Source organism: Poromitra crassiceps (assembly GCF_964638095.1).
Source record: "Poromitra crassiceps genome assembly, chromosome: 14".
Lineage (NCBI taxonomy): Eukaryota > Metazoa > Chordata > Actinopteri > Beryciformes > Melamphaidae > Poromitra > Poromitra crassiceps.
The window spans coordinates 19,293,748-19,320,476 of record NC_139633.1 but is presented as its reverse complement, the minus strand read 5'-3'; the positions used below and the strand labels follow the sequence as shown (position 1 = coordinate 19,320,476).

At 44.6% G+C, this 26,729-nt stretch overlaps 1 protein-coding gene across 2 annotated transcripts in view; it reads right to left on the bottom strand.

The window, feature by feature from the left end:
- Positions 1 to 25,882, bottom strand: part of nfat5b (nuclear factor of activated T cells 5b) — a 52,662-nt gene extending 26,780 nt beyond the window's left edge. For both annotated transcript variants that reach the window (XM_083650411.1, XM_083650412.1), the window contains exons 1-2: positions 25,756 to 25,882; positions 2,762 to 2,887 (exon numbers count right to left, since the gene is read on the bottom strand). In XM_083650411.1, coding sequence (XP_083506537.1) covers positions 2,762 to 2,887; positions 25,756 to 25,828 — 199 coding nt within the window. In that variant the 5' untranslated portion in view covers positions 25,829 to 25,882. The remainder of the gene's footprint in view (positions 1 to 2,761; positions 2,888 to 25,755) is intronic.
- Between the last annotated feature and the right edge of the window lie 847 nt (positions 25,883 to 26,729).

Sequence of the window (26,729 nt, the reverse complement as noted above, 5' to 3'; positions counted from 1 at the left end):
TTAAAGTTCCAGGTAAACTCAAATATACTTCACCTTCCTCCGGCTACAGCCAATAAGTCCCTCCTGGTCAGAGGACTGCACATGGCTGTAATGCGTCATAAGTCCCTCCTGGTCAGAGGACTGCACATGGCTGTAATGCGTCACTGATGTCCACAGGCAACAGACTTGTGGATCTACTGAAAGTCACTCTAAAGCCTGGGCGCTTCAATAAGGGGCAGAGCAAAAACAGCTCCAGTGAAGTATGGTACATTCTGAACTCCCAAGTTGTTTCAAATTTGACCAGGAACAAAGCTTTTTTTTTTTTTTTACTACAGTATTCCTTTGAAGACCATTCTCGGGAGCAGGTTGGGACTAAAGGAAAGTCATATTTTGTTAATAAACATTCAGACTTACAGTTGCACACATATAGGATTCACTGATGGCATCTGTACTTTTTTTTTCTAATTTCCCCCCTGATTTTTTTTATCCCATTTTTATCTCCCATTAGTGCTAACTTTTTATTTATTTATCCTGGTTGCTGCTCCACCCTCTGCCGATCCGGGGAGAGCCGAAACTGGCTCCATGCTTCCTCCGAGACATGGGCAGTTAGCCAGCCGCTTCTTTTCACCTGACAGGGGAAGCTTCGCCGGTAGGACATAGCAAGTGGGAGGATCACGCTATTCCAACGAGTTCCCCTCCCTCCGAACAGGTGCCCCGAACGACCAGAGGAGGCACCACTTCAGCGACCAGGATATTCATATTGCATGTTTTGGTGAAGGGGGTTCCTATATGAAGGAAACCCCCAGGGGGCACGGGGAGAACATGCAAACTCCACACAGAAAGGCCCTTTTTGACGAACCCACCCGGGCGGTGGGCACTCGAGGACATGCGGGCGGGCACGCACTCCTTCAGCTCCCCAGGTGGGAATCGAACCCAGGACCTTCTAGCTGTGAGGCGACAGCGCTACCACTGCGCCACCGTGCCCCATCTGTACATTTTGATATGCAAGCTGAATTCTGTAAATGATTGGCCTCTTATGCTATTTAGTTAGATTTTAAATAGCAGCACTTTGGCAGTAGAGGTAGAAAACAATAATACCTATCTGTTAACCATCTGAAATGCTTTGAGCACTTGAGAAAAACACCATAAATGATATGCATTGAGATGTTAGCAGTCAGTCATTCATTTGAACTCAACGCATTGTTTTTGTGAGCAGTGGCTGCAGACTCATGCATTTTTAATCATTTCAGTAACAAACAATCAAAATTGTGCCAAATTACCATTGTGGAACAGGAGGTTGGTATTGTTCCGCTTGACCGGATTTAATAAAGTGTTTCACTGTCGTTTGCTGTCCAAGAAAAGGTGAAGCCAAATAAGGGATCATGGGGTTGGGTATATTTTCCCAAGTACAGTAAACATGGGGAGATTCCTTCTACTCTAAGGGGCACTGAATGTTCTCAGCTAGGAAATGGGAGCCGCGCTTCATTATGAGGGAAGTATAGCCCTAAAGCTCATAACATGGTGCAGGGTATCCAGTTCTACAGCTGAGACCTGGAGACTCAAACATGTATAGGTGAACAGACGTCCTGATGGAAGAAAAGGCTGAGGTCTTTTGAGCGCTTTGAAGAAATAAAGATGATCCTTCTCATATACTACAAACCTGTATGTCTTGTGTGGTGTATGTACTGTACACTCCTCGTGTTTTGTCCTCTCGCACAGAGGTGTGGCGTCAGCATTAAACCAGGCAATACTACTTTTCTACCGTTAATTTTTAGTGAAGCCCTGATAACTTTAGCTTAGCATAACTGGTTAAAGAAAAGCTGATTATATCAGTGTCAAATCATGGTACATACAACGAAATGTTATGGAAGGTGCAACCAGATCAAAGTGAAAGGAAAAACACTGCTCTCCGACGGAGGTACAGTAAGGATCAGTTTTCAGAGAATGACCTTTGCAGTGCGTCCACACTGCGAGCAACGTGTTCAACAAGTCACCGCAACTCCACAGATTTCCCACAGCGGTGAGGAAACCTGGGACGGGGTCAACAAGCGAACAAGAGAAGTGACCGCGCCTTTTGAACTTTTCAGTCATCGGCCATCAAAAGCCAAACAGATTTCTTGTGTCCCTGCTGATGTGATTCCCGCCTGGCGAGTGAAAAACGGACGAAAGGTTCATCACAGCCATTTAATACGTTCTTAATTCTCGTTTATTTGAATGACGTCACGAAAAAATCGTCTGGAAAACAGTTGCATCCATCGTGGGAGTCGATGGTTAGCTTTGAAGAAATTCTACTCGTCGTCGTCCCCCCCCCATCAGAATGATGCGACTTTATGAACGCCGGTGAAACCTGAGACATGACTTGCCCGTTCAAAACTCGGTAGCTGGAGGAGATGACAACAAAGATGCAATCGGAGCCTCTTGCAGCGGCCGCAATTAGTCAGAGCAGAGCGAGCCATCAAACAAGTTGCTGGCAGTGTGTACACACACACACACACACACACACACACACACACACACACAGGCAGTGAGGGACAGCTGGCAGGCGTGTGCAGGGGCGTAAGGCCTCATTCCTCCCCCCTCTTCAGCGCCCTCTTGCTTTTACATGTGAGGGTTGCACTGCGGGGTGCCTGCTGCTTCCCTCCTGCATGCAGGTGTGTATCGACAGGTACAGATTGATCATGTGACCCTTAGCGGTGGGTCCATTTTTTTATGGGGGGGGGGGGCACACTGCTCACTGTTACCCTGGAAGGCGGGGGGATGGGGGTGAGGAGACGGGGCTTACCTGATGCAAGAGCAGCTGAGGGGGGAGGCGGGGCTTCTCCGCCGCTCGTCTGACTCATGGCTGCCGGCTTCTGCTGAGTGGAGGACGGCAACTGCAGCTCTCTGGGAAGAAGGTCATACACTGATTCTGTGGAAATGGGGGTGGGGGGGAAGATGAGGTCACTTTTTGATGGTTTTCATCTGCTGGTAAAATGATTTAGAAATATGATTCAGATATGTTAGCAGGGCCTTAATCACAAAACAGAGCAAAAGTCAGTAGGCCTACTGCGTTTTCCTGAGAAATATCTTTGTCCAATTTCATTTTATTTTATGTATCTTTTGTTGATGTGGTTTGGTTATAGTCGAATTATATAACAAGAAAGGCAATTTCGCACCATGATCTGCATGGAATTGTGAAAACAGACTGGTGGTGAGCCTGGTGACCCTGGAGTCTGGACAAAGTCGAGCATCCTGCCTGGTCATGAATCTGGAAAGTGACAGACACCCACTATAGAATTATGTGAAGGATCATTTCAGCCTCAGTCCAGATGCTGAACATGTCTCCACTTCCTTACCAGACACACACTGCCACCCTGACACACACTGCCACCCTGACACCAGCCACACACTGCCACCCTGACACACACTGCCACCCTGACACGTGTGCCAGACACCAGCCACACACTGCCACCCTAACACGTGTGCCAGACACCAGCCACACACTGCCACCCTGACACGTGTGCCAGACACCAGACGCACTGGTGTCCTCCTCTCCAAGATGGCGGCATTCACTTAAAAAAGAAAAAACAAGGGGAGAAAACACAAGGTCCTCCAGATTCGTTTAGGTTGCTGATGATGAGAAAGTCGGGAATAAGTGACCTTGATGATTACGATGATCAACACTTGTCATTCTTCCATTCAAATGGACCGTCTACTGGTTAAAACTAGCATATAATAATCTGCTGCTGCAGCAGAGCATGGTGGTCCATGATGACCCTGCATAGATTGGTGACGTCCTTGTTTGCCCTTGAACCCTTCCTGAAACAAAGACGTGGAAACAACCAGAGCGCGTGTATATAGATAGAAGAGTTGCGACATCTCCATTCACTACAATGGAACAGTTTTTTACTCTCAAGGGTTCCAGGAAGTAAGGTTCTTGAATCAAATTGTACATTATCAGCTTTATTTTAGCATTCAAAAGTAGCGCGAGACCCCTTCCTGGCTGTTCATTGGCTAATGGGTCAGCGCATTTTGGTCCTCCGCTGACGCCACTCTCTCTCTAAATTGCTCTGGAAAGGAAACAACATCCAAACTAGATCCTCTCTTCGTGGATTTATGTCAATATCTCAGGATCACTACCTGTGGCCGTGACATCCCCCCAGGGGTCGTCCAGTTCACTAAACATGGCAACTCTAGCCTCTTTAAATACACCTTAGGGAGGACAACACTAGTGTATATAGAAAATAGCACCGAATAATGACACTGCACAGGTGAAGGCAAACTTCCTTGGCATGGCAAATAAACAGCAGATCTAATTACAGAATAGAGAGTAGGATCTTTCTCTCTCCCCCCTCTCTCTGCCTCCCCTCTCTCTCTGCCTCCCCTCTCTCTCTGCCTCTCCTCTCTCTCTGCCTCTCCTCTCTCTCTGCCTCCCCTCTCTCTCTGCCTCTCCTCTCTCTCTGCCTCTCCTCTCTCTCTGCCTCTCCTCTCTCTCTGCCTCCCCTCTCTCTCTGCCTCTCCTCTCTCTCTGCCTCTCCTCTCTCTCTGCCTCCCCTCTCTCTCTGCCTCTCCTCTCTCTCTGCCTCCCCTCTCTCTCTGCCTCCCCTCTCTCTCTGCCTCTCCTCTCTCTCTGCCTCTCCTCTCTCTCTGCCTCTCCTCTCTCTCTGCCTCCCCTCTCTCTCTGCCTCTCCTCTCTCTCTGCCTCCCCTCTCTCTCTGCCTCCCCTCTCTCTCTGCCTCCCCTCTCTCTCTGCCTCCCCTCTCTCTCTGCCTCTCCTCTCTCTCTGCCTCCCCTCTCTCTCTGCCTCTCCTGTCTCTCTGCCTCCCCTCTCTCTCTGCCTCTCCTCTCTCTCTGCCTCCCCTCTCTCTCTGCCTCCCCTCTCTCTCTGCCTCCCCTCGGGGGCCAACGGGACACGGGGAGGGGGAGAAAGCCCTTAGGTCAACAACATGACAACACTTTTACTAGCAGGCCGATTCATCCTCCAAATATTATGGTATGAACATACAGCGGCCATTACAGTCGCCTGACTCTCTTCTCTGCCAACTGCCAGCTTTAATTACTTGCAGCTGAGTCCCGGGGTTTGGAGTGTGTATCGGATACTTAACCCTCCCTTTGTTACCACTGGCTGTGTTCAATAGACAAACCTGGGACACAGTGAAACCAGCTCATGGCTCTGCAGTCCCAAAGCCCTCCAGTCTCTCTTACTGCTCGCTTTGGAAGAGCAGCTCACTCTGGTTCCCAGAAAGAGAGCTTAAATCTGGACTCTGCAAATTCTTATACCTCCTCCTACTGTATCACACACACACACACACGGCATGCGCGCACGCGCACGCACACGCACACAAACAGGATCCTAGTGTGGTTTTGTTGGTTATTTGCTAAGCCCTCCAAAAGAAACTCACAAACACACGTGCAGCCGTGCACACATACCGCCCCGACACACAAACAGAAATAAAAAGGCAAACTGCTTCTCTGTCCCCTCATCTCCACTTAAACGCCAGTCTTCTCTGTCCCCTCATCTCCACTTAAACTCCAGAGTCTTCTCTGTCCCCTCATCTCCACTTAAACTCCAGAGTCTTCTCTGTCCCATCATCTCCACTTAAACTCCAGAGTCTTCTCTGTCCCATCATCTCCACTTAAACTCCAGAGTCTTCTCTGTCCCATCATCTCCACTTAAACTCCAGAGTCTTCTCTGTCCCCTCATCTCCACTTAAACTCCAGAGTCTTCTCTGTCCCATCATCTCCACTTAAACTCCAGAGTCTTCTCTGTCCCATCATCTCCACTTAAACTCCAGAGTCTTCTCTGTCCCCTCATCTCCACTTAAACTCCAGTCTTCTCTGTCCCCTCATCTCCACTTAAACTCCAGTCTTCTCTGTCCCCTCATCTCCACTTAAACTCCAGTCTTCTCTGTCCCCTCATCTCCACTTAAACTCCAGTCTTCTCTGTCCCCTCATCTCCACTTAAACTCCAGAGTCTTCTCTGTCCCCTCATCTCCACTTAAACCCCACAGTCTTCTCTGTCCCCTCATCTCCACTTAAACCCCACAGTCTTCTCTGTCCCCTCATCTCCACTTAAACCCCACAGTCTTCTCTGTCCCCTCATCTCCACTTAAACCACAGTCTTCTCTGTCCCCTCATCTCCACTTAAACCACAGTCTTCTCTGTCCCCTCATCTCCACTTAAACCCCTGAGTCTTCTCTGTCCCCTCATCTCCACTTAAACCCCTGAGTCTTCTCTGTCCCCTCATCTCCACTTAAACCTCAGTCTTCTCTGTCCCCTCATCTCCACTTAAACCCCTGAGTCTTCTCTGTCCCCTCATCTCCACTTAAACCCCTGAGTCTTCTCTGTCCCCTCATCTCCACTTAAACCCCACAGTCTTCTCGGGGCTGACTGACTGCCTGCACATGCAGGAACATGTGCTCTAAGCAGAGCAGCCTTTCCAGTAAACAGATTGCCAACCGCACAGACAGAAAATATGTACTCTTCTCTCCGAGCGCTGCTCTCGAATCACTGGCTGGCCTGTTCAAAGTGTTTCCACAGTCGCCGGACTTTATAAAGAGTGAAAATTCTTATTTTGCTGCATATGTGTATCCTCATTGGCAGACAGAGTGCAATTCTTTATTTACACGTTACAAAACACAGTCCCTTTCACGCAGGGGAAAATAAAAATATGGTCAACATCGTTAGCCGGGAAATTAAACACACTGACTCACATAGCATGTGGCGCTTTGGTTTGAACAGACTTAAGGCTGTAGTCGTGTTTTGCAGACCACTGACCACTGAGGAAAACATTTGATTTTTTTTTGTCCCCATCATCTGAACGACATTAAAGCCGAACCAAAAAATATTTGGTTAGGCTGATAAGACAATGAGTTTATATATTGGTCCACTAACGCCCTCGGTAAATATGTACAAAAGTGAACTGAACTGAAAAGCTTGTCATCTTTATCAATGGTGTTCCCAGATTCAGAGTCAGCCTCCAATCTCATGTAATTGCAAACAGGATTTAAAAAAAAACTGCCACACGTACAATCTAAGCTCTATGTTGGAAATCTTAATTCAAGCGTCAAGTATTTTTAGAGAGATCTTTGCTCTCCACACCCTGACCATAGCTCGCGTTGCGTTTATACGGTAAGCAAGGCAGACTAAAGGTGAAAAAAAGAACGCACTCACCATGTGAATGGCAGGACTTACACTCCCATTCATTTCCCCCACATTCCTGCTGCTTGCTCTTACTAGCCCTGGCACCTGGGGCGTGGCACTGCTCCCCCTCGCCTCGGTCTCCCCCTCCTCCACTCCTCCCTCCCTCCCTCCCTCCCTCCCTCCCTCCCTCCGTCTTGTTTACTGTGCAAGTAGACCCTTTTCTGCACTTCAACTTGCTCAACAGGTTAGTGCTATTGTCATCATGAGGAAGTCTGCCTGTCAAGCCGCCCGCAACGAAGCCCGTGAGGAAGGTATCTACGTTGAAAAGTTACCGCTGGAGAGACGCACAGCAGGGAGGGGGAATATTGATTGCACTTGGCGGATTAAGATGAGCCTAATCTTAAACTCACCTAGATGCTACATCTGATGTGTATTCCAAGCGGAGAGAGAAGAAAAAAACCATTGAAAAGGGCTGGCAACCCGCAGCTGAACCATGTACAACAACGCTGAAATGTTTACAGCCAAGCCTACATGAAGGCTGCCGCCGACTCCATAGCAACACAGACCAGGGGACCACTCACCGAGCGAGAGAGCACGCTCCTCTCGTGAGATAATGTGGAGAAAATGAGAAAGGAAATTGCATTATATTGTCCCAACTCAAATGAAGACGTCGGCGTTTCATTTCAGTGTATTTCATTAACGGTTACAACAGAAGAATACTGCCGGAAGACACACACACACACACACAAATCAGATTTTGTCTAGGCTGAGCTGAGCCTAGAGGGAGCATGATGTTACAAATCCACAAACTGCATAATAATATCATAATATTATTGGAGAAATATCTTATATTTAAGACCCACTGCAGTGATGAATGCTGAATGATTAGGTCAGAAATGGTGACTGGGATGTGTTGGAAGTGAAAGCCAGCCTAGTAGCCATTTTAGTGTCCGTAGCGGTGGAACTTTCGGGTTCTTACTTACTTTGTTAAATTGCCGCTTCTTTCCACTCGGCGTGGTCAGCAGCACAAAGGGCTTTGACTCGTCTTCAACCGTAGGTTGACTGTTAGCTCACCTGAGGGCTATTTACTGACTCAGACCAGGCCCCCAGGAACGGTTGACGTCGTTTATTTGTTCTTTTCGTGTACAGGAACCGGACCAGGACAGGCAGATGCAGGTAGGTGCTCAGGTGACTCTAAGCTACAATTAGCCTTCGGTTGTAGTATGATCGAAGTAAGGTGAAGTACGGTCAAAAAACTGATTCCTGGCCCATCCTGCTATATGTAGCACAATCAATGACATCACAGTTGTCATCACTCATGACTAGGGCTGTTCGATTTTCCCTAAAAATTAAATTGACGATTTTTTTCTCTCAAAACTCGATTTTGATTTTTTTTTTTTTTTACTATTATACTTCTCTAAACATTTGTTGCCTTGCAGAGCTCTTTTTTTCATAAGTGAAAAATTACGCTTTTACTCTGAAGGCAGAACAACCCAACTTCCTGTTTTAGCCTAACTTGCTATGCCTAACTTCCTGGCTGTTGCTTGCTAACCTGCAGTCACTTGACACTGGTGCATTTGCTCTTTTGGAGGTGAGTCCTAACGTTACTCGGTGGCCTCACGTGTTGTTATGTGAACTATAAAGGCAACATTTCAGCGTCCGGAGATAACGTCTTTGTTCGTGCGCACGCGTGCGTGTTGTCGTAATCATTATCTTGCACGGCCCACAGTGCAACACGCTGCTCAGTGCTCACACACTGTGCTTTTTGGAGGTGTAAGTTCATTGCTGCTGTCTTTAGTAGCCAGAAGTAGTCACAGCCTCCAGAGAGACTTTACAGCGGGGAGAAGGGACGAGTAGCATCACGCGTACATGAGAGAGAGCCGCCCCGCCGTAACGTAATTACCCTAGTTTATTAAAAAAAATCGATTTTACGATTTTCATTTTTTTAACATCGTCCTAATTAATTTGATTACGATTCAAAATCGATTTATCGAGCAGCCCTACTCATGACATCAACAATGATGTCACAGTTGCTCAGGTGACATCACACATTTTCATCATTGTCATCATCGCCAATGGTGGCGTCATCCTTCACAATCACCATCACTACAAATCTAAAATGTTTTCAAATGCAATCTTTCAGTGTCAGTCAGGCCAGCCATTGCATGCAGGAAGGAGCATGATGCCACGCGTGTAACAGTATTACCCATGTCCACCCCTGTACAAGATGTCTGCCTGCTGACGTAACTACCGCTAATAAAACTTGCCACACTTAGTCTGTGAAATCACCTATAGGCAGTGTTGGGCAAGTAAGTTACTTTCAAAATGTAATATACTACATATTACTACTAGTTACTTTCATTTGAAAGTAATAAGTTACTTTACAATATTACTGTCTGTGTAGAGTAACTCGTGACTTATTACACTACTTTTGCATTACTTTCACCAAAATAACAGCAGCAGCAGAATGACATCGCCGCCCCGGAACCATCCCGAAAAATTATTTCAACCGCCTTGTAAAGTTACTGTTTGTCATTGTCATCTGTCGTGGTTATTTGCATAAAAATACACAGTTTAATTAGGAAATGATTGTATCTTTATTTAAATATGTGCATAGATTAAAAGAAATGTCACTCAATTTGTAACTTGTGTTAATTGACAAAGTAACTGGTATAATATTGCTGTAATAAGTTATATTACTGAGTTACTGCTAAAAGTAATATATTACATGTAATTTGTTACTTTTGTAACCCCAACACTGCCTATATAGGGTGCAGTTGTGATGATCTGAGCTAGAGTTCATAGAGAATGTCCTTTGTCTGTGAGTCTTGGCTAGCCATGACAACGAAGACTAAATGAGTAAAATGGACAGTTTGTGGTGTACTTTGAAAGTGTTTTTTTTTTAAATCAAATTGTACATTATCAGCTTTATTTTAGCATTCAAAAGTAGCGCGAGATCCCTTCCTGGCTGTTCATTGGCTAAAGAGTCATGCATTTTGGTCCTCCGCTGACGCCACTCTCTTTCTAAATTGCTCTGCTCTGCTCTCTCCAGGAAAACAGGCAGGCTGGAGATGATCACTGATCGTCCACATGTTGAAAACGGGTTTTGTTTTCAGAGCTCAGTCGTTGGCTTGTTGATATCAGTTTCACTAAGCCAGCGTCTTTGCATAGTGATCTGCCTCACTCCAAACAGACTGCTTTGGCCGGTGACACCTTCACCAGCAAACTGAAAGAGTGAATCCATTGCTGGAGTAAACAGAAAGAGAGTGTTAAGTATACACTTACTGCCAGAAAGACTGCCAAGAGATTCATGTATATTCCATGACACTTATTTTCTAATTGCTATGGGGCCTTGGTTACGTGGAAGGCCTATGAGCCAATTCACATTGGACCTGGTCCCAGCTCCTCATCAAAGATTGGAGCTGCAGGTTAATCGATTAATCACTTAGTTGTCAACTATAATTAATCGCTAATCAATTAATCAGTGTGAGTTTTTTTTTTAAGAAAAAGGTTATCTGATTCCAGCTTCTTAAAATGTGAATATTTTCTGCTTTCTTTATTCCTCCTCTATGACACATTTTCTTTACTCCTCTATGACAGTAAACTGGATATCTTTGGGTTGTGGACAATTTTTTTTTTCAGAATCATCATCTTGGGCTTTGGGAAACACTGATGGGACATTTTTCATCATTTTCTGAAATTTTATAAGACCAAACAATTAATCGATTGATCAAGAAAACAATCAACGATTGATTGACAATGAAAATAACCATTAGTTGCAGGCAGCCCTCTTTCAGTCTACCATGTGGTGTGCAGGAAAAGAAGAAATAGTTGTTTTTGAAAGTACAAAATTTAGGCCAATAACAAAATAAGGAATTGAAACTTCCTTCCCTTCAAAAATAAGTCTTCATAAAGGCTATGGTCAGAAATGATCTGGACTTTAACCTAAGCCATCCCCAAGTGGCAAGGAGAGAGCAGTAGCTCTCATTTTTGTCAGCAATTCAGCAAATCGCATCCCTGAATCCCCCACTGTATTTTAGGGTTCTGACAACAACAACAAAAGTCACACCCCTTTATATTGTGCGTCCACGGTTGTTTGAAAAGGTAAAGTCAGCCAGGCTTGGGATCAGGCTAAGGGCAGTCACTTGGCTTGTGGCATGCAACCCTTTCAGGCCGGCTAATCCTGAAGTGACCAGGGACCACCTCCAGGCATCAGATTACATGCCTCACTTTCAACAAACACCCACCACTATCCTGACTTTACCAAACAGACCACTGGGCCTCCTGTCAGGGCCAAAGCAACCAGCTACAACAAGTGTCTGCTAAAATATATATATATATATATATATGAGAAGGATGACTCGCTATACTCTCATTCTCGACGCCAGTCAACGTTAATGTCATTTATTTCACACAAGTAGTCAGAGAGAATGACATGAAAATACAGGGCAAACGTGTGAGCGTTGCGCTATAAAATGTGTCGACATTTTTTCCAGGGTGTTTACCAGCGAATTCAAAAAGGAGAAGGGACAGACAGACGCTGGGCTTAACATGAAAGAGAGACCTCAGAGAGCAGTGGAATTCAAACTATTTACACAGGACAACACACACACATGCGCTCTCTCTCTGTCACACGCACACACACACACACACACACACACACACACACACACACACACACACACACACACACACACACACATACACACACACACACACCAAAAAAGAGCCATGCTTACACAGACACTGGAATGTGCCAGCCTGCTATGCAAAACCCAATGAAATCAGGTAATGTTTGTCTATCTGGTAGGAGGTGAACAGAACCCCCCCCCCTCCCGCACACACACGCACGCACGCACGCACGCACGCACGCACGCACGCACGCACGCACGCACGCACGCACGCACGCACGCACACACACACACACACACACACACACACACACACACACACACACACACACACACACACACACACACACCAAATATTAACAACCTATTAGCACAGGAAAATAGCGAAACTGCTCGACAGTGAGTTGAGTCAGTGTGCCCGTTGCTTGCCAGCTTGCACGAAACGCATGATGGGGCAACAGGAAAGCCTGTGGCAACGCAACACACGCACGCATTCACCACCGACACAGTATGACATCACCACCAAGCCACTCCCACAATTTAGACTGAACCTGTCAGGCGCCCCCAATCACGGCAGCAGAACTGCATTCATAAGCTCCTGCCAGTCTGCAAATGAAGACCATAATAAAAATGAAAGTGAAAGTGAAAAATGTCCATGCTGGTGATTATTAGATGGAATGAAGTGTTTTGTGGTTGAAGACACGTCAGTGTCAGTCATATGCTAACAGATTCCTGGGAAGGTCCCCAAACTCACGTCATCATTACCCAATAAGTCATGAAACACAGAGCCGGAGGTTATGATGGTTCAGCAGGCGAGGGGGGAGAAGAGACTCCAGTCGTTCATCTTCACTACAAAGCCCATTGCAGTTATTACGAGCCGGGATGATTTAAAAATAGCTCGTCGCGTCACAGAAATCCACATTTGGAAGCCTTGTGGATTTGTTCTTGATTTCTGATGCACATTGTTGACTCTACTGATAACAACGTGGGAATAAACAGATAAAACACTTGGCAATAGGTCAACATTTAGCTTACACTGGCTTACTCTGTTTTGAGTCTTGAGGCTCGCACACGTTAACAGTAGGGCTGCAACTAACGATTATTTTCACAATCGATTCATCTGTTGATTATTTTCTCGATTAATCGATGAGTTGTTTGGTCTAAAAAATGTCAGAAAATGGTAGCAAATGACGATCAGTGTTTTCCCAAAGCTCAAGATGACGCCCTCAAATGTCTTGTTTTGTCCACAACTCAGATCAGTTTACTGTCATACAGGAGTCAAGAAACCAGAAAACATTCACATTTAAGAAGCTGGAATCAGAGAATGTTGACCTTTTCTCTTAAAATTGTACACACAACGATTAATCGATTATCAAAATAGTTGTCGATTACTTTTCTGTCGATCGACTAATCGATTAATCGGTTAATCATTGCAGCTCTAGTTAACAGTAGCACAGCAGTGAGTATTAGTAGGTCTAGAAAACCTAACGCCTGCATTTAGTAAACTTGAAAAGACCTTTCAAAACAATCACTGCCTGAAACCACAGGGCATGAAACAGTCTGTGAAAGACTGCCAGCAAAGCCCAAAAAATCCCAACTCTGTGCTCTGGAGCCTATACATACTGTATGACACAGACTGCCTATCATCATTCCCAGCTTGATGCTCATGATGAAGATCTACTGTTGATCCCAGATTTCTGTTGATTTGTCCTCTGGCCCTCACCTCTCTGAGACCACACCTTCAGGCTATTAATCACTTAAGAGGATTTGGTGTACAATCTAATTAAGGATTTGGAATGGCTGGTGATTAATTAGACAAAACCACAGCAGAATGTGAATGTGAATCAGGTGGTGGTCAACATCCACCTACTACATAATTCATGCACAGCTAGCCTAATGCAGCTAGCCTGGCTGCTGTCAAGATTGTTTTACTGAGAGAAAAAGTGGGGTAAAGCAACGATAAAGAACAGCCATCTTGACGTCACTAGTGGTATATTTGGTTCCGGCTCAAGGTCTTTGTCACATCTAATCCGCTGCTGCGGTCTTTCTTGTCACGTTCTACACCTTGTTGCTATCTGGTCAAGTGAGAAAATGCCCTAAAAAAAACATGACCTTAAAAACAAGACCTTAAGGAGCTGTTTGTTCCCTCTTCAATTGTATCTATGAGGATCAATGAGGGGGGGAAATGGATTTATATCAGAGTACAAAGCTTTAAGATAAACGTGTAGAGTGAAACTTCTACTCAAGCAGGTTCAGGCTTGTTCACAAAGTGGGAGGAGAAGAAGAGCATCATATCTGCTGATGACGTTCTCCCAGCTCATCAATGCTTCCTCTTAGCCAATCTCTGATACATACATTATAGTGAACTATGAGAGATGACAAAATAATACTAAAAAGTAACATTTATAATACTACTGAATGATAACTACTACTACTAATAATAATAATACTAATAAAACTGTTTTAATCGGTTTTAAGAGGTATAAATAAAATAAAAAAGCTCCTAAAGTATCTGGAAGTTGGATAAAGTTGAATGGTGTTTTTAGCTGAGAATAAGAATAATTAGTAACAGCAATTATCCTTTTTCCTGTCTTCTTTTCAAAAGCAGTTACAAAGTGCTTGACTTCACTGAAGGCCACACATGTAAAATAGCAATGGCAGAATCGAAAAAGGGACACATTAATAGGCTAATTGACAGTCAAAAACAAAACAAAAACAATTAAATCAAAGTCTGTACAGGTTTAAAGCAAGGCTGATTTGACACGCTTGATCACCTCCGGCTGCTCATTCCAAAGCCTAGGGGCCCTGGTGGTAAGAGTGACCTTTGATTTTAACCTCTAGTTCGGCAGGACAACCTTGCCCCAGGACAACCATATATATGTAGGGTTAAAAGGTTTATGATGCAGTTAAGAGCTATGCAGACCACGCTGTGCCTTAAAAGTAGGTTAAAATATCTTAACACATTGACTGCCAGACGTTTTTCTTTGCTGTAGTTAGCTTCTGCCAAGCCGTTTTTTGAGGATTATGGCTCATTTTATAAGAGCCGAGGATTCGTTTCAGCTTGGAGTTTGTGAACATACAATATCTCAAAAGTACTAATAGAATGTGTACTTTCTCTGTCTAAAAGAGTTAGTTTGTAGAGTTAGTAGTTATGTAAGCATTAGCAGTTGAATACAGCATGGTTTTAGCGTGAAAAATAATATTCAGAGATAAACGGCTTTTTGTGAAATTGGATGGAAGGGTCACTTTAACCATTCATTTTTGGCTCTCTCTCTCTCTCTCTCCCTCCCCCTCTCGCTCTCTCTCTCTCTCTCCCTCCCTCTCGCTCTCCCTCCCTCTCTCTCTCTCTCTCTCTCTCTCTCTCTCCCTCCCTCTCGAGTTGCTTCAACTCCGCCCTCCGTGGGCGGACAAGCTTGTCACCAGTCAGTGCTTTGCTGTGCCTGCATGTCTGGGCCGCTGTTTGAGGAAGTCGGGAGGGACTCGCTCGTTTGGAGTTTTGGTTGAGAGAAGCTTTTGCGATTCTGGTCATATTTATGCTGCGTGTTTCAAAGTGTGTTCCTGCACCTGTAATCTATCACCCGATCATAGTAGATCGGCTGAATCTATTATGTAAATTTGCAATCCCGCATCGCCAGCAATCAGCGCGAAAAGGAGAATGGCTGGGCTGAGAATGGCTTGACAAGTTAAAAAAATGCTTTCCTTCCTCTAGCAAGGAGAGCACTGTTGCCACTTAGTGGGTCGGTGGAATGGGTTGTAAACGTTCGGTGGCTCCAATAATTATATAAGAGATGTAAAAGGCTTAGATGCACAACCCACCGTCAAAAAAAAAAAATCGATGCCAAAAACGTGTAAACACGTTGTTGGCAGGGAACAGCTGGATTCTGAAAACGTGTTCATACGTTGTTGGCAGTGAATGAGTTAAATGGTTTCATTTTTCTTCTCATTTATTTATTTACTGTGACTCATTGACCATGTGTGACTCATTGACCATGTGTGACATGCATGTGTGACTCATTTACTCTTCATAACATACCTGTAGTTTTTATGACACGTGCTTTAGGTTTTGCAATACATTTAGGGAAAGGGTGAGAGGCCTAGCAGGCTGACACGTCGCTTTTGAGATGACTGGCAGCATGAGCGTTCATGTGATGGTGGCACTCAGAGCGAGAGCAGCATCGTCCTTCCTTCTCTGCGCGCGCCCACCCTAACTCTGGCATGCTGTGCTCTCTCGCTATCCAAGACCTTAACTCAAGCCCTTAACTCAAGCCCTTAACTCAAGCCCTTAACCCAAGCCCTTAACCCAAGCCCTTAACTCAAGCCCTTAACTCAAGACCTTAACTCAAGCCCTTAACCCAAGACCTTAACTCAAGCCCTTAACCCAAGACCTTAACTCAAGCCCTTAACTCAAGCCCTTAACTCAAGCCCTTAACTCAAGACCTTCACTCAAGCCCTTAACTCAAGCCCTTAACTCAAGACCTTAACTCAAGCCCTTAACCCAAGACCTTAACTCAAGTCCATAACTCAAGCCCTTAACTCAAGACCTTAACTCAAGCCCTTAACTCAAGAGACCTTAACCCAAGACCTTAACTCAAGACCTTAACTCAAGCCCTTAACTCAAGCCCTTAACTCAAGACCTTAACCCAAGCCCTTAACCCAAGCCCTTAACTCAAGCCCTTAACTCAAGCCCTTAACTCAAGACCTTCACTCAAGCCCTTAACTCAAGACCTTAACTCAAGACCTTAACTCAAGCCCTTAACTCAAGACCTTAACTCAAGACCTTAACTCAAGCCCTTAACTCAAGCCCTTAACTCAAGACCTTAACCCAAGCCCTTAACTCAAGCCCTTAACTCAAGACCTTCACTCAAGCCCTTAACTCAAGCCCTTAACCCAAGACCTTAACTCAAGACCTTAACCCAAGCCCTTAACTCAAGCCCTTAACTCAATACCTTAACTCAAGCCCTTAACTCAAGAGACCTTAACCCAATACCTTAACTCAAGACCTTAACTCAAGCCCTTAACTCAAGACCTTAACTCAAGCCCTTAACTCAAGACCTTAACTCAAGACCTTAACTCAAGCCCTTAACTCAAGACCTTAACCCAAGACCTTAACTCAAGCCCTTAACTCAAGACCTTAACCCAATACCTTAACCCAAGCCCTTAACTCAAGCCCTTAACTCAAGCCCTTAACTCAAGCCCTTAACTCAAGACCTTAACCCAAGACCTTAACCCAAGACATTAACTCAAGCCCTTAACTCAAGCCCTTAACCCAAGCCCTTAACTCAAGCCCTTAACTCAAGCCCTTAACTCAAGCCCTTAACCCAAGCCCTTAACTCAAGCCCTTAACTCAAGACCTTCACTCAAGCCCTTAACTCAAGACCTTAACTCAAGACCTTAACTCAAGCCCTTAACCCAAGACCTTAACTCAAGCCCTTAACTCAAGACCTTAACTCAAGACCTTAACTCAAGCCCTTAACTCAAGAGACCTTAACCCAAGACCTTAACTCAAGACCTTAACTCAAGCCCTTAACTCAAGCCCTTAACTCAAGCCCTTAACTCAAGACCTTAACTCAAGACCTTAACCCAAGACCTTAATTCAAGACCTTAACTCAAGCCCTTAACTCAAGCCCTTAACTCAAGCCCTTAACTCAAGCCCTTAACTCAAGCCCTTAACTCAAGACCTTAACCCAAGACCTTAACTCAAGACCTTAACTCAAGCCCTTAACTCAAGCCCTTAACTCAAGCCCTTAACCCAAGACCTTCACTCAAGCCCTTAACTCAAGCCCTTAACCCCAAGACCTTAACCCAAGCCCTTAACTCAAGACCTTAACTCAAGACCTTAACTCAAGCCCTTAACTCAAGCCCTTAACTCAAGCCCTTAACCCAAGACCTTCACTCAAGCCCTTAACTCAAGACCTTAACCCAAGACCTTAACTCAAGACCTTAACTCAATACCTTAACTCAATACCTTAACTCAATACCTTAACTCAAGACCTGAACCCTAACTGGCATGTTGTGCTCTCTCACTATCCAAGCCCTTAACTCAAGCCCTTAAAGTCGAACTGAACCTGTTCGTCACGTGCATAATGAGTCCGTGTCAGACTGAAAACATAGTTTGTCTAAGATGACAGGTTGAGAGGCGGGTCATAGTATCATGTCGATGATTTTATTTGACAATTCTGGGGACTGGATTGGGCTTTGGCCAATCCTGGCGTGTTCCGCCTCCAAATCGAATGGGATTCAATGTTTCGTGGTGCTCCCCTCGGGAAGAGCCTTTTGACGGGAGGAGTGGATGTCAGCGACCCGCAGGCAGCCAGCTGCCTTCGTGTTGCCGAGCAGAGAGTGCAGCACGTCGGCCTGGAATCTCCGAGGTGCAACCCCTGACCACCAAGCTCTCGGATGCGCGCTCCATTATCGCTGCTGTAACGATACGATATCGCTGGAATGCGCGTTTTAACGAGCCAGTTACATTTCTTTGCATTCTTAGAGATTATAGTTTTTGTTTTTTGTTCATGTTTCTAACAATTGGCCAAGTTAGTAGTTAGTTTATGGGATAGGAATTCTGCCAGATGAGAGGCACTAGGCGCCATTTTCGACTTCATTTGGAAGAGAAAATTATCCAGAAATTAAGATTTGATTGACAGCTGCATGTCGTGATATGATTGGTTGAAATGGGGTAGAAATTTGATAGTACTGGGTGACATCAGCAAACTGTAAATTACTGTTATCAATGAAATCTTGAAAAACAAACTTTTGATGTGAAAAAGTGTGAAAAACTAAAGAAATTAGATTGTTGTGATTTGTTTTGCATACATTATTAAATAGGTGCACTGCATACCCAGGTATTTGAACTAAAAGAAAAGAAAAGTCATTCTTGGGTTCAGCTCGACTTTAACTCAAGACACTAACTGGCATGTTGTGCTCTCTCGCTATCCAAGCCCTTAACTCAAGTGTAAAGGCTAATGTCCACCAGCTCCGGAACAGATGCGGTACGGCTCCGGTACAGCTCATGTAATCTGTCAGACGTATATGCGGGGTCCGACAAAAAATAGAACAGGTGCGTAATTTTTCCGTACCGCATGTATCGCCCATCAATTAAGATGGGCGAGTCGACCCGGTTTTACCGGATCCACAACGCAGCCGTAACGCATCTGGTGTACATTGCCTGTAAATTCAAATGAAGACAGTTTGAAAGAATACCAACAATGACAGGATGCAGGGGGAAATGGGACAATCCAATGCGGCTATTCATTCCTCCCCTGCCAGTCTGCCTAGGAAGCCACGGATGACTCAGGAAAAAGATATGAAAACACAGGAAATCGAGGCAGGGGCAACCATTAGGTATGCCTGGTGCTCAAATGTTTGTCGTATCTCCTTTGCCGAAGGTACTCAGCATTTCTGGAGATCTTGAAATATCTCTCTCTGTACGAGCCCTTGCGCTGAGTAAATGATGTGTCAATGAGGACAGCTTCATCCCCGTCTTCACTCGTAAATCTGGATCAGACTTTTGAAACCAGCGTGTATAGGTTTGTCTGCAAACATCCAAGGCCTGAGGGCAGATATCATGTCAGATATCATGTCATCTTGTCTATCATGTCATATAGAGACACTGCATGAAATAGGCCATGCCCATCACGGGGGAAAAGCTCCGTTCATTTCCACACACCAGCGTCATTTTCCTTGAATTAAACATAGCTAAAAGCTGTTGTGTGGTGGGCTGCGCAGACAACAAATGTAAAAAATCACCAGTTAAAGTTTGTTTGTACTCCTGAGCCATTGAGAATTGGCGAGCAGAAAAATGTGGATCTAGCTGTCAAGGAAGTAAGTTGGAGTGTTCATCTTCCGTATATACGATCTTTTTGTGCAACACGCAACCATGCACGTGACATAGGAGAACGCCAGGATTGGAGGGGGGGTTTCTGTTTTCCCCCGTCTTGGGTGTGGCTTCTGAATGATGACGCGTTACGCAGTGTCTCTATCGTCAATCATGAGATTGACAGACAGTATTCCTTAGATACGAATCTTCCTGGTGGTAGGTGCGGACAGAGATGAAATCGGAATAAGGAGCGTTGCTCTTTGACGTGGAACCTGCACTGAACTTATCCTGACACCCAAACCGCTGCTGCTCATCTGCCAGTGGAAAGTATCCTGGGAGCCAAGATTGAGCCCTCTTAATATTTCATGTGTTTGCTCACAGACAGACAGTGCTCTGGAGAGGAGCACATGGGCTGGGGATGTTACATCTTGCAGGTGCTTTGGGCTTTTCGCAGAAAGGCGTCACAAAGCATTGGCCAGCCAATAGGGAGCAGAGAGGCCTTCTCCAGCCAATAGGGAGCAGAGAGGCCTTCTCCAGCCAATAGGGAGCAGAGAGGCCTTCTCCCACTCGCTGTGTCACACCTGTGAGGTGTGACTAGGCAGATGGGTTCCTGGCTGCCATGATGCAAACCTGAAATGACCACCTTATAATAAGTAGGCCATCCAATGCACAGACAGCTACTAACGCCACCATGTCTTCTGCATGAAGCAAAGTGAACTAAGCAGCGGATGGATGGCCTTTGAAATGCATAAATACCCAGGCTAACTTTATGCACATAACTAGAAGTGCACACGGAGAGCGCACCCCTCCGCCAAAGGCCAATAGTCCAGTCTGCTGTGAATATGCACATTTTGTGAATCAGATCTGATTCACTCCAAATGTTAATGGCTTCTTCCTTGGCCCGGACAGACAAGACAAACAAAATAGCGGCACCGAAAACATAACCTCTTTGGCGGAGGTAATCAAACTTATGGCACGGGATAAAAGACAAAATGGAATGGATAGAATAAAAGGCTGCTGAAATCTGTGAAGTTTAAAGCAACCGATGTTCGCACAGAACAATGTGTTGTTTTTAATTATACAACAGTTAGTTCCGGCCGAGCAATTTGATTGGACAAGAGGGATCCTAGCCGCGCTGATATTTCACGCTAACATCACGGGCGCTTCACTCTGTGTATATATCACCGCTGCTGTTCTCAACGTTTCCTTGATTAGGCTGCGTTCAAACAGCGCTCGCTCCCAGGGACAGCAATATGGATTTAACCTGAATTATGAACGGTAAGCTGAAATCGTCTGTGCTAAGCTCAAAGTAGCTAACGTTAGCTTAGCTAGCTTACAGTCGGGAAACTGCAGGCAGGAAGTTTACCTGTTGTTGCTTGCTTGGCAACACTTGGTAGTGCAATCCTGAGGGAACTGTTTTTGTTGGCGGAGGCGAATAACAGACAGAAATCATCTGTTGTTGCAAATTTAAAACGATGCTATTATTACTTGATGAATAGATTTGTTATGCTGTAGTACAACTGTTGTATAAAAGCAACATCACAATCAAGGTGGTGCTGTTGTTGTCTAATATCGTCAGGGCTGTGATTATCTTCGACGACCGAATCGCACCCGTGACGATATTAGCCAACAACAGCACTCCCTCTCGCGTGATATTACTTAAATACAGTAAGGTAACAGAGTGCACCTAGAGTCTGTTCCCAAACTGTTCCTAACAGAGGGTCTGAACACAGCCATTTGTAATCAGTTTGTCACATAAAAACCCACACACACTAACGAGGTAAGACAGATCATTAAGAGAGAAATCATGAAGAGACCTTTCAATGGAACTAATGATCCCAGATTTCACCACTAATTAGAAAGATCACATTCAATGCCTGTGTCAGTGTCAGATTTAGTTGCTAGGACTACTAGAGGTTAAAGCACTCATGCATATATTTGCCCTGGCCAAAACAAAGTCACAAGTGTGCAGTAAATACTGGAGGAGGTGATATTTTGACCAGAGACTGATTAGTCTTTTTACTGAGGTTTGGTTAGTGTTAACCATTAACCAACGTGAGTTTAAAAGGAAGTTATGGAAGCAAACCAATACGACTTTTGGAAACTTTCCTGTCCAGGTGAAGGCGATATTTTGCATCAGTGTAACATTTGCATTTGAGCACATAGGGAATACAATGAGTTGAAGAACAGTCAGCCCTCTCCACACTGGTTGCTACAGCAATTTATAACCAGCACCTGAATTGTGCATTTTTATTTTATTATCGCCGCCAGGCTAGAGTCTAGATCGGGATCATGCGTTCAGTTGTGTGTGTGTGTGTGTGTGTGTGTGTGTGTGTGTGTGTGTGTGTGCGTGCGTGTGCGTGCTTGTGTGTGTGTGTGTGTGAGAGAGAGTGTGGTTCTGTTCGCAGGTGATATTGCATACTATTGGATCAATCAGCCAAAAATAATAATAATCTGTGCACAAACTGCACATGCATGCCTGTATGCTCAACGACCTCTTGTGGTTGCGGTGATTCGCAATTGTTAAAAAACCTATTTTATTGGCAGTTTTATACCCTCATTACAATGACGGTATATACGTCTCAAACTAAGTAGTTACAGTGGGTGGATCGGTTGCAAACTATTATGATTGGCAAGCACTGTATAGCTTACAATTTCAAACCCCCTCCAGTGTATTTTGTCATTTTTAAGTTATTTCATATAATAATCATATGTTTCTGAGTCATGCCCTGACAATGTTAATTAGCCACGCTGGAACGATGCATATGACTCAATGGAGTGCTATAATCATACGTAATGACAATTTGATTCTGACTGAGGACGAACTAGCTAGCTAACTGTTAGCTACGCCCGCTGCCTGTTGGCTGTAACAACGTTCGTCAGGCTCAAAACGCCACTGAGTGAGCAAAACATTCACTTCTTTACCTTTCGGAGTCACACTCTTATCAAGATAGAACCTATGTGAGTACATGTATGTGGACACTGACAGTTGTTTGAGATGCAGACACTCATACTGGCCAAGGGGGGGGGGGGGGGGGGGGGAGGGGTGGTCACACCTCTGATTGGAAGTAGGGATGGGTATCATTTAGATTTCAACGATTCTGATTCCAATTCCAATTCCGATTCTGCTTATTGATTCTGGTACGTAACGATTCTCAACTCTTTGAGGGGCAGGGTCAAAAGCCCTCACATGCTTATTTCACAGCACACACACACACACACAAAATTACACAAGTCATAGTCAGTCATATTCATATTACCAAACATTGCTTGTCATTTATTATGAACTTTTGTAAACAACAGTTTATACTTTTTAACAAAATTTCTTTGGGAATCAATAAGTTAGTAGAATTTAAATTAAAAGTTTTTTTGTGTTATGTTTATTTTAACATTTAAATTTAAATTTGGATTCCAATTGTTCCAATTTGGAACTGGTTCTCGATGCCACCACACCCTTATGCGGACGCAGATTTCTGGGTAACAGCAGTTACTGTTGATGTGAAGGACACTAACCTATTTCAATACCACATCCTGTACTCCAGAGAGGTTAAGGCCCTCAAACCTTGTTCAGACCGCTCGTCGTCGTGAAACCAGATCAGTTCTCCCGTTTTCCCTCCGCGCGCGCGCGGCCTTTTTTCTTTCATCATCAGAAATCGACGAGCGTTCAAGGCAATCAAGTATTTTTAAGCGCATGCCGCTAAGTTTGCTTAACATAGCAGAGTCAATATGAATAGAGTGCTATTTAAGCCCAGGTTTACACACAGAGCAGCCAGGTGGTTAATGATTGACTGGGCGTTGGTGGGTGTCAATAAAAAAAAAAAAACTAAACTATGTGGAGATCTGCGGTCTCACAATTTTTAACCAAGCTAATAAAGCTGACGGGAAAGGCATCACGTTCTCTACCTTTGATGTGAACCTGGTGGGAAGACGTCTTGTGACAGCTAGCTGAGTGACCACACATCGCACCACAGCCCTTAAAAGGATATGGCAGCCACAAAAGGTAGTATGAGTAGACTCCTTATCCTGAGTGTCACTGTTATGTACATTCCCTTGATGTGCTGGAAATGTGCCTTCTTCCTCAGTAAGCCTCTGAGAAATACAATAACTCAGTCAATGCCCTGAAAGAAGAGAATTCAAGTGGGCTGCCACAGTCCACCATAACTGGCTGGCTGTCCCTGACAGATTCTGTCAAAACTACAAGTTCAACTAGTATTGTGTGCATACAAGACAAATACAAGCATTGTTCACTTCTTTGCCACACTCCCTTCAAAACCACAGCTCACGTCCTTTGTATTGTCAGACTGTACTGTGGATTTGAAAGGGATTCTCCTTTTGAACCAAAAGGGCTATCCCACAGACGACAGAGGCCAGATGGAAAAAACAAAACAATGTCACCTCTTACACAGCCACAACCAATTATACTGACAACGTGCTGACACACTGTTCTTTGATGTAAGCAACAGATAGCTACTGATCTGCAGGGGTGCACAGATTCATCCACATCATCATCAGTTGTGTTCACTATGTAAATTAATGAATTAATGCAGAGTGCATAATCAGTGCATCATTTTAGACTGAACATGGCTGTGGCAAGCCCAATCTCAATTGTATTTACAGTATGAGAATGTCAGTGTGTTTCACTGTGCAAAGTTGCAACAGCAAACTGTAGGATTAACTGACCTGCAAAGCTGAACAGAAGGAGGTGTGACCCTGCTGTTACTTGTTTATTTTCATGGTCCTATAATCTCAAAGACATGTTAGTCGCCTGACTTGCCACCTCTCACTGTCTGAGACTGATGCCACACAAATACGTCTCAATGTCATAAATATACACATCTTTCTAGAAGTGGCATTGGCTTGTTTCATGAGTTCATGAAATTGTGACATTTTCTATTTTTATTTTTATTCTAGCAGAAAACCTTTTTCAAGCTTAAATATTTCCCAGAATGTATACTCATATAGCCGTTTTCTATAGTTTATTACATGTCATGTGTATACAGGTCATGTGTATAAAGGCTATTGTTCAAAACTCATAAAGGTGTGATATGTCTTGTGCAGGGTAAATGCAATCATGCTCAAGTTTGAGGACCCCTTGACATTTTCAGCCAAAACAGATATAATTCTGTGTTTTCCCCAACATAGCTGATACTGTCCCCATTACTAATGTTATTCGGGTCAGTTTCAGTGGACTTGCTCCAGTTTACCCAGTGGAACTGGAAAAGAAAATTCCTCTGAAAATGACACTTTTTGAGACCGAGTTTCCCATAATTACAATAGGTAACATAAAACAGATTTAAAAACAGCCAGAGGGGCGGTGGCACTCGCCTATTTTAATCTGATTGGCCACCCTCGGTGCCACCCCAAATGTTCTTGTACGTCATTGGCTGTTGAACTCTGATTGACACACTGAAGGCAGTGAAGTCCAGGAGTGTGACAGGTTGCTCTTCTGTGTCTTTATAGACACCCCCCCCCCCCCCCCCCGCCCCCGCCCCCGCCCCCCCATAGGGGTGGCCTCCTCCTGTCCCTCTATTTAAAAAGGCGTGGAATCGCGACTGGGGGTAGAATGTAACGACGGTTGTTCTACCTGAGGTTATATTGTGGCTCCGCCCCTCCCTCCCATGCTGATGACGACATAGCCTATGTCAATGAGCTCACTAGCGCCACCTGCAGGGACACCCGATAATAAGACTATTGAGGACATGTGGGGGCGGAGGGGGGACACACACACCACACCAATGCCAATGGCCTAGTAAAGCAAATCAACAGTGGTTGGTCACTCAGCACTGGCACAGTGCTTTTCACCTCGCAGAGGAAAGTAAACTGGTCGGACCTGTTGATGTCCCACTGCTGAGGGTTGACTGAGACTTCTCTTAACCAGGAAACTAAAGGAAGCGCTCGATTCGAAGTTGAAGGAGGAGTGGGACAGTTACATCCAGAGATTCGAGAATACACTCCACAACTTCACACAGACACATATTAGTAAACGCGTGTGACAGGAGACAACTGGGATGAACTGGGGCGACACCACCGAGGGGCTGAGCGTCACATGTATGATGTACACCACGCACAGCACGCATGCATTGGGCACAGGCTAGCAATCTACGCAAGCAGAGAGACGAAACAAATTCACAAACTACAACACAGAGGAACTGAACAACGTAAACAACAACATCACACATCAGCTCGTCAAACAGAAGTATTATTACCTACCTTTTGAATACAAGGATCTGGGAGAATTCAGGTCGAGGTCCCCACTGAAAAGGGATATAAAGTCAGAGGGCATCGCAATGCCTCAGAGTGGGAAATCGGACACCTCGGCTCACTCACTATACAGCGTGACGTTGCTGACCGAGATTATTATCTTGACTTGACTGTCAAAACGTTTTGATTTCAGTCTAAACAACTGCGACTACAAACTAGACACATTCGTTAGTTAATAATGAATTACCGTCTATAACGTCACTCGGCGCTGTAATCCCCCTGTCCGCCTACGACGCATGTTTGGGATATGGTTTGGGAGCAGCAGACTGCCAAGCAGCTCACACGAGGAGCCACGCCCACATGCGTGACGCAATACGTTAAATCGACGCAGTGCATAATAATAATAATAATAATAATAATAATAATAATAATAATAATAATAATAATAATAATAATAATAATAATAATAATAATATAGAATGGTGATATTATTATGATTTACTAACTCATGAAGGTAAATACATTCTAGTCAAAATAAAATGAAGCTGCAAAACAATTAACAGTTTGTTAAAGCAGTAACATTAACTGCTGGCTTCACTGAGGCCCATCCAGCAGAACAGAAATTGCATAATTAAGGCAAGTAAATAACACATCATAACAATACAAATGCACTAATAAATAATAACTCCCTCTAACAGCTCTTATCAAAACATATATTTTACTTTTTATTTTTCTCTGGCTACTCTCTGAGTTGATCAGTGCTACATTCACCTAGACCACTGTCCCCTGGTTTGTCGCATTTTAAGCTGAGGAAGATGAGGGTCCGGAGGCTGTGGAAGGATCGGATCGGATCTGGTCTGGATGTTCAAATGTAAACCTGCAGATGCAGTATCAGGTTGTGGTTGGCCTCACAGTGAGGACAGGAGTCACTGTGGTGTTGGTGATGGAGAGGTCAGAGTTCACAGGTCAGAGGATAGCACTTG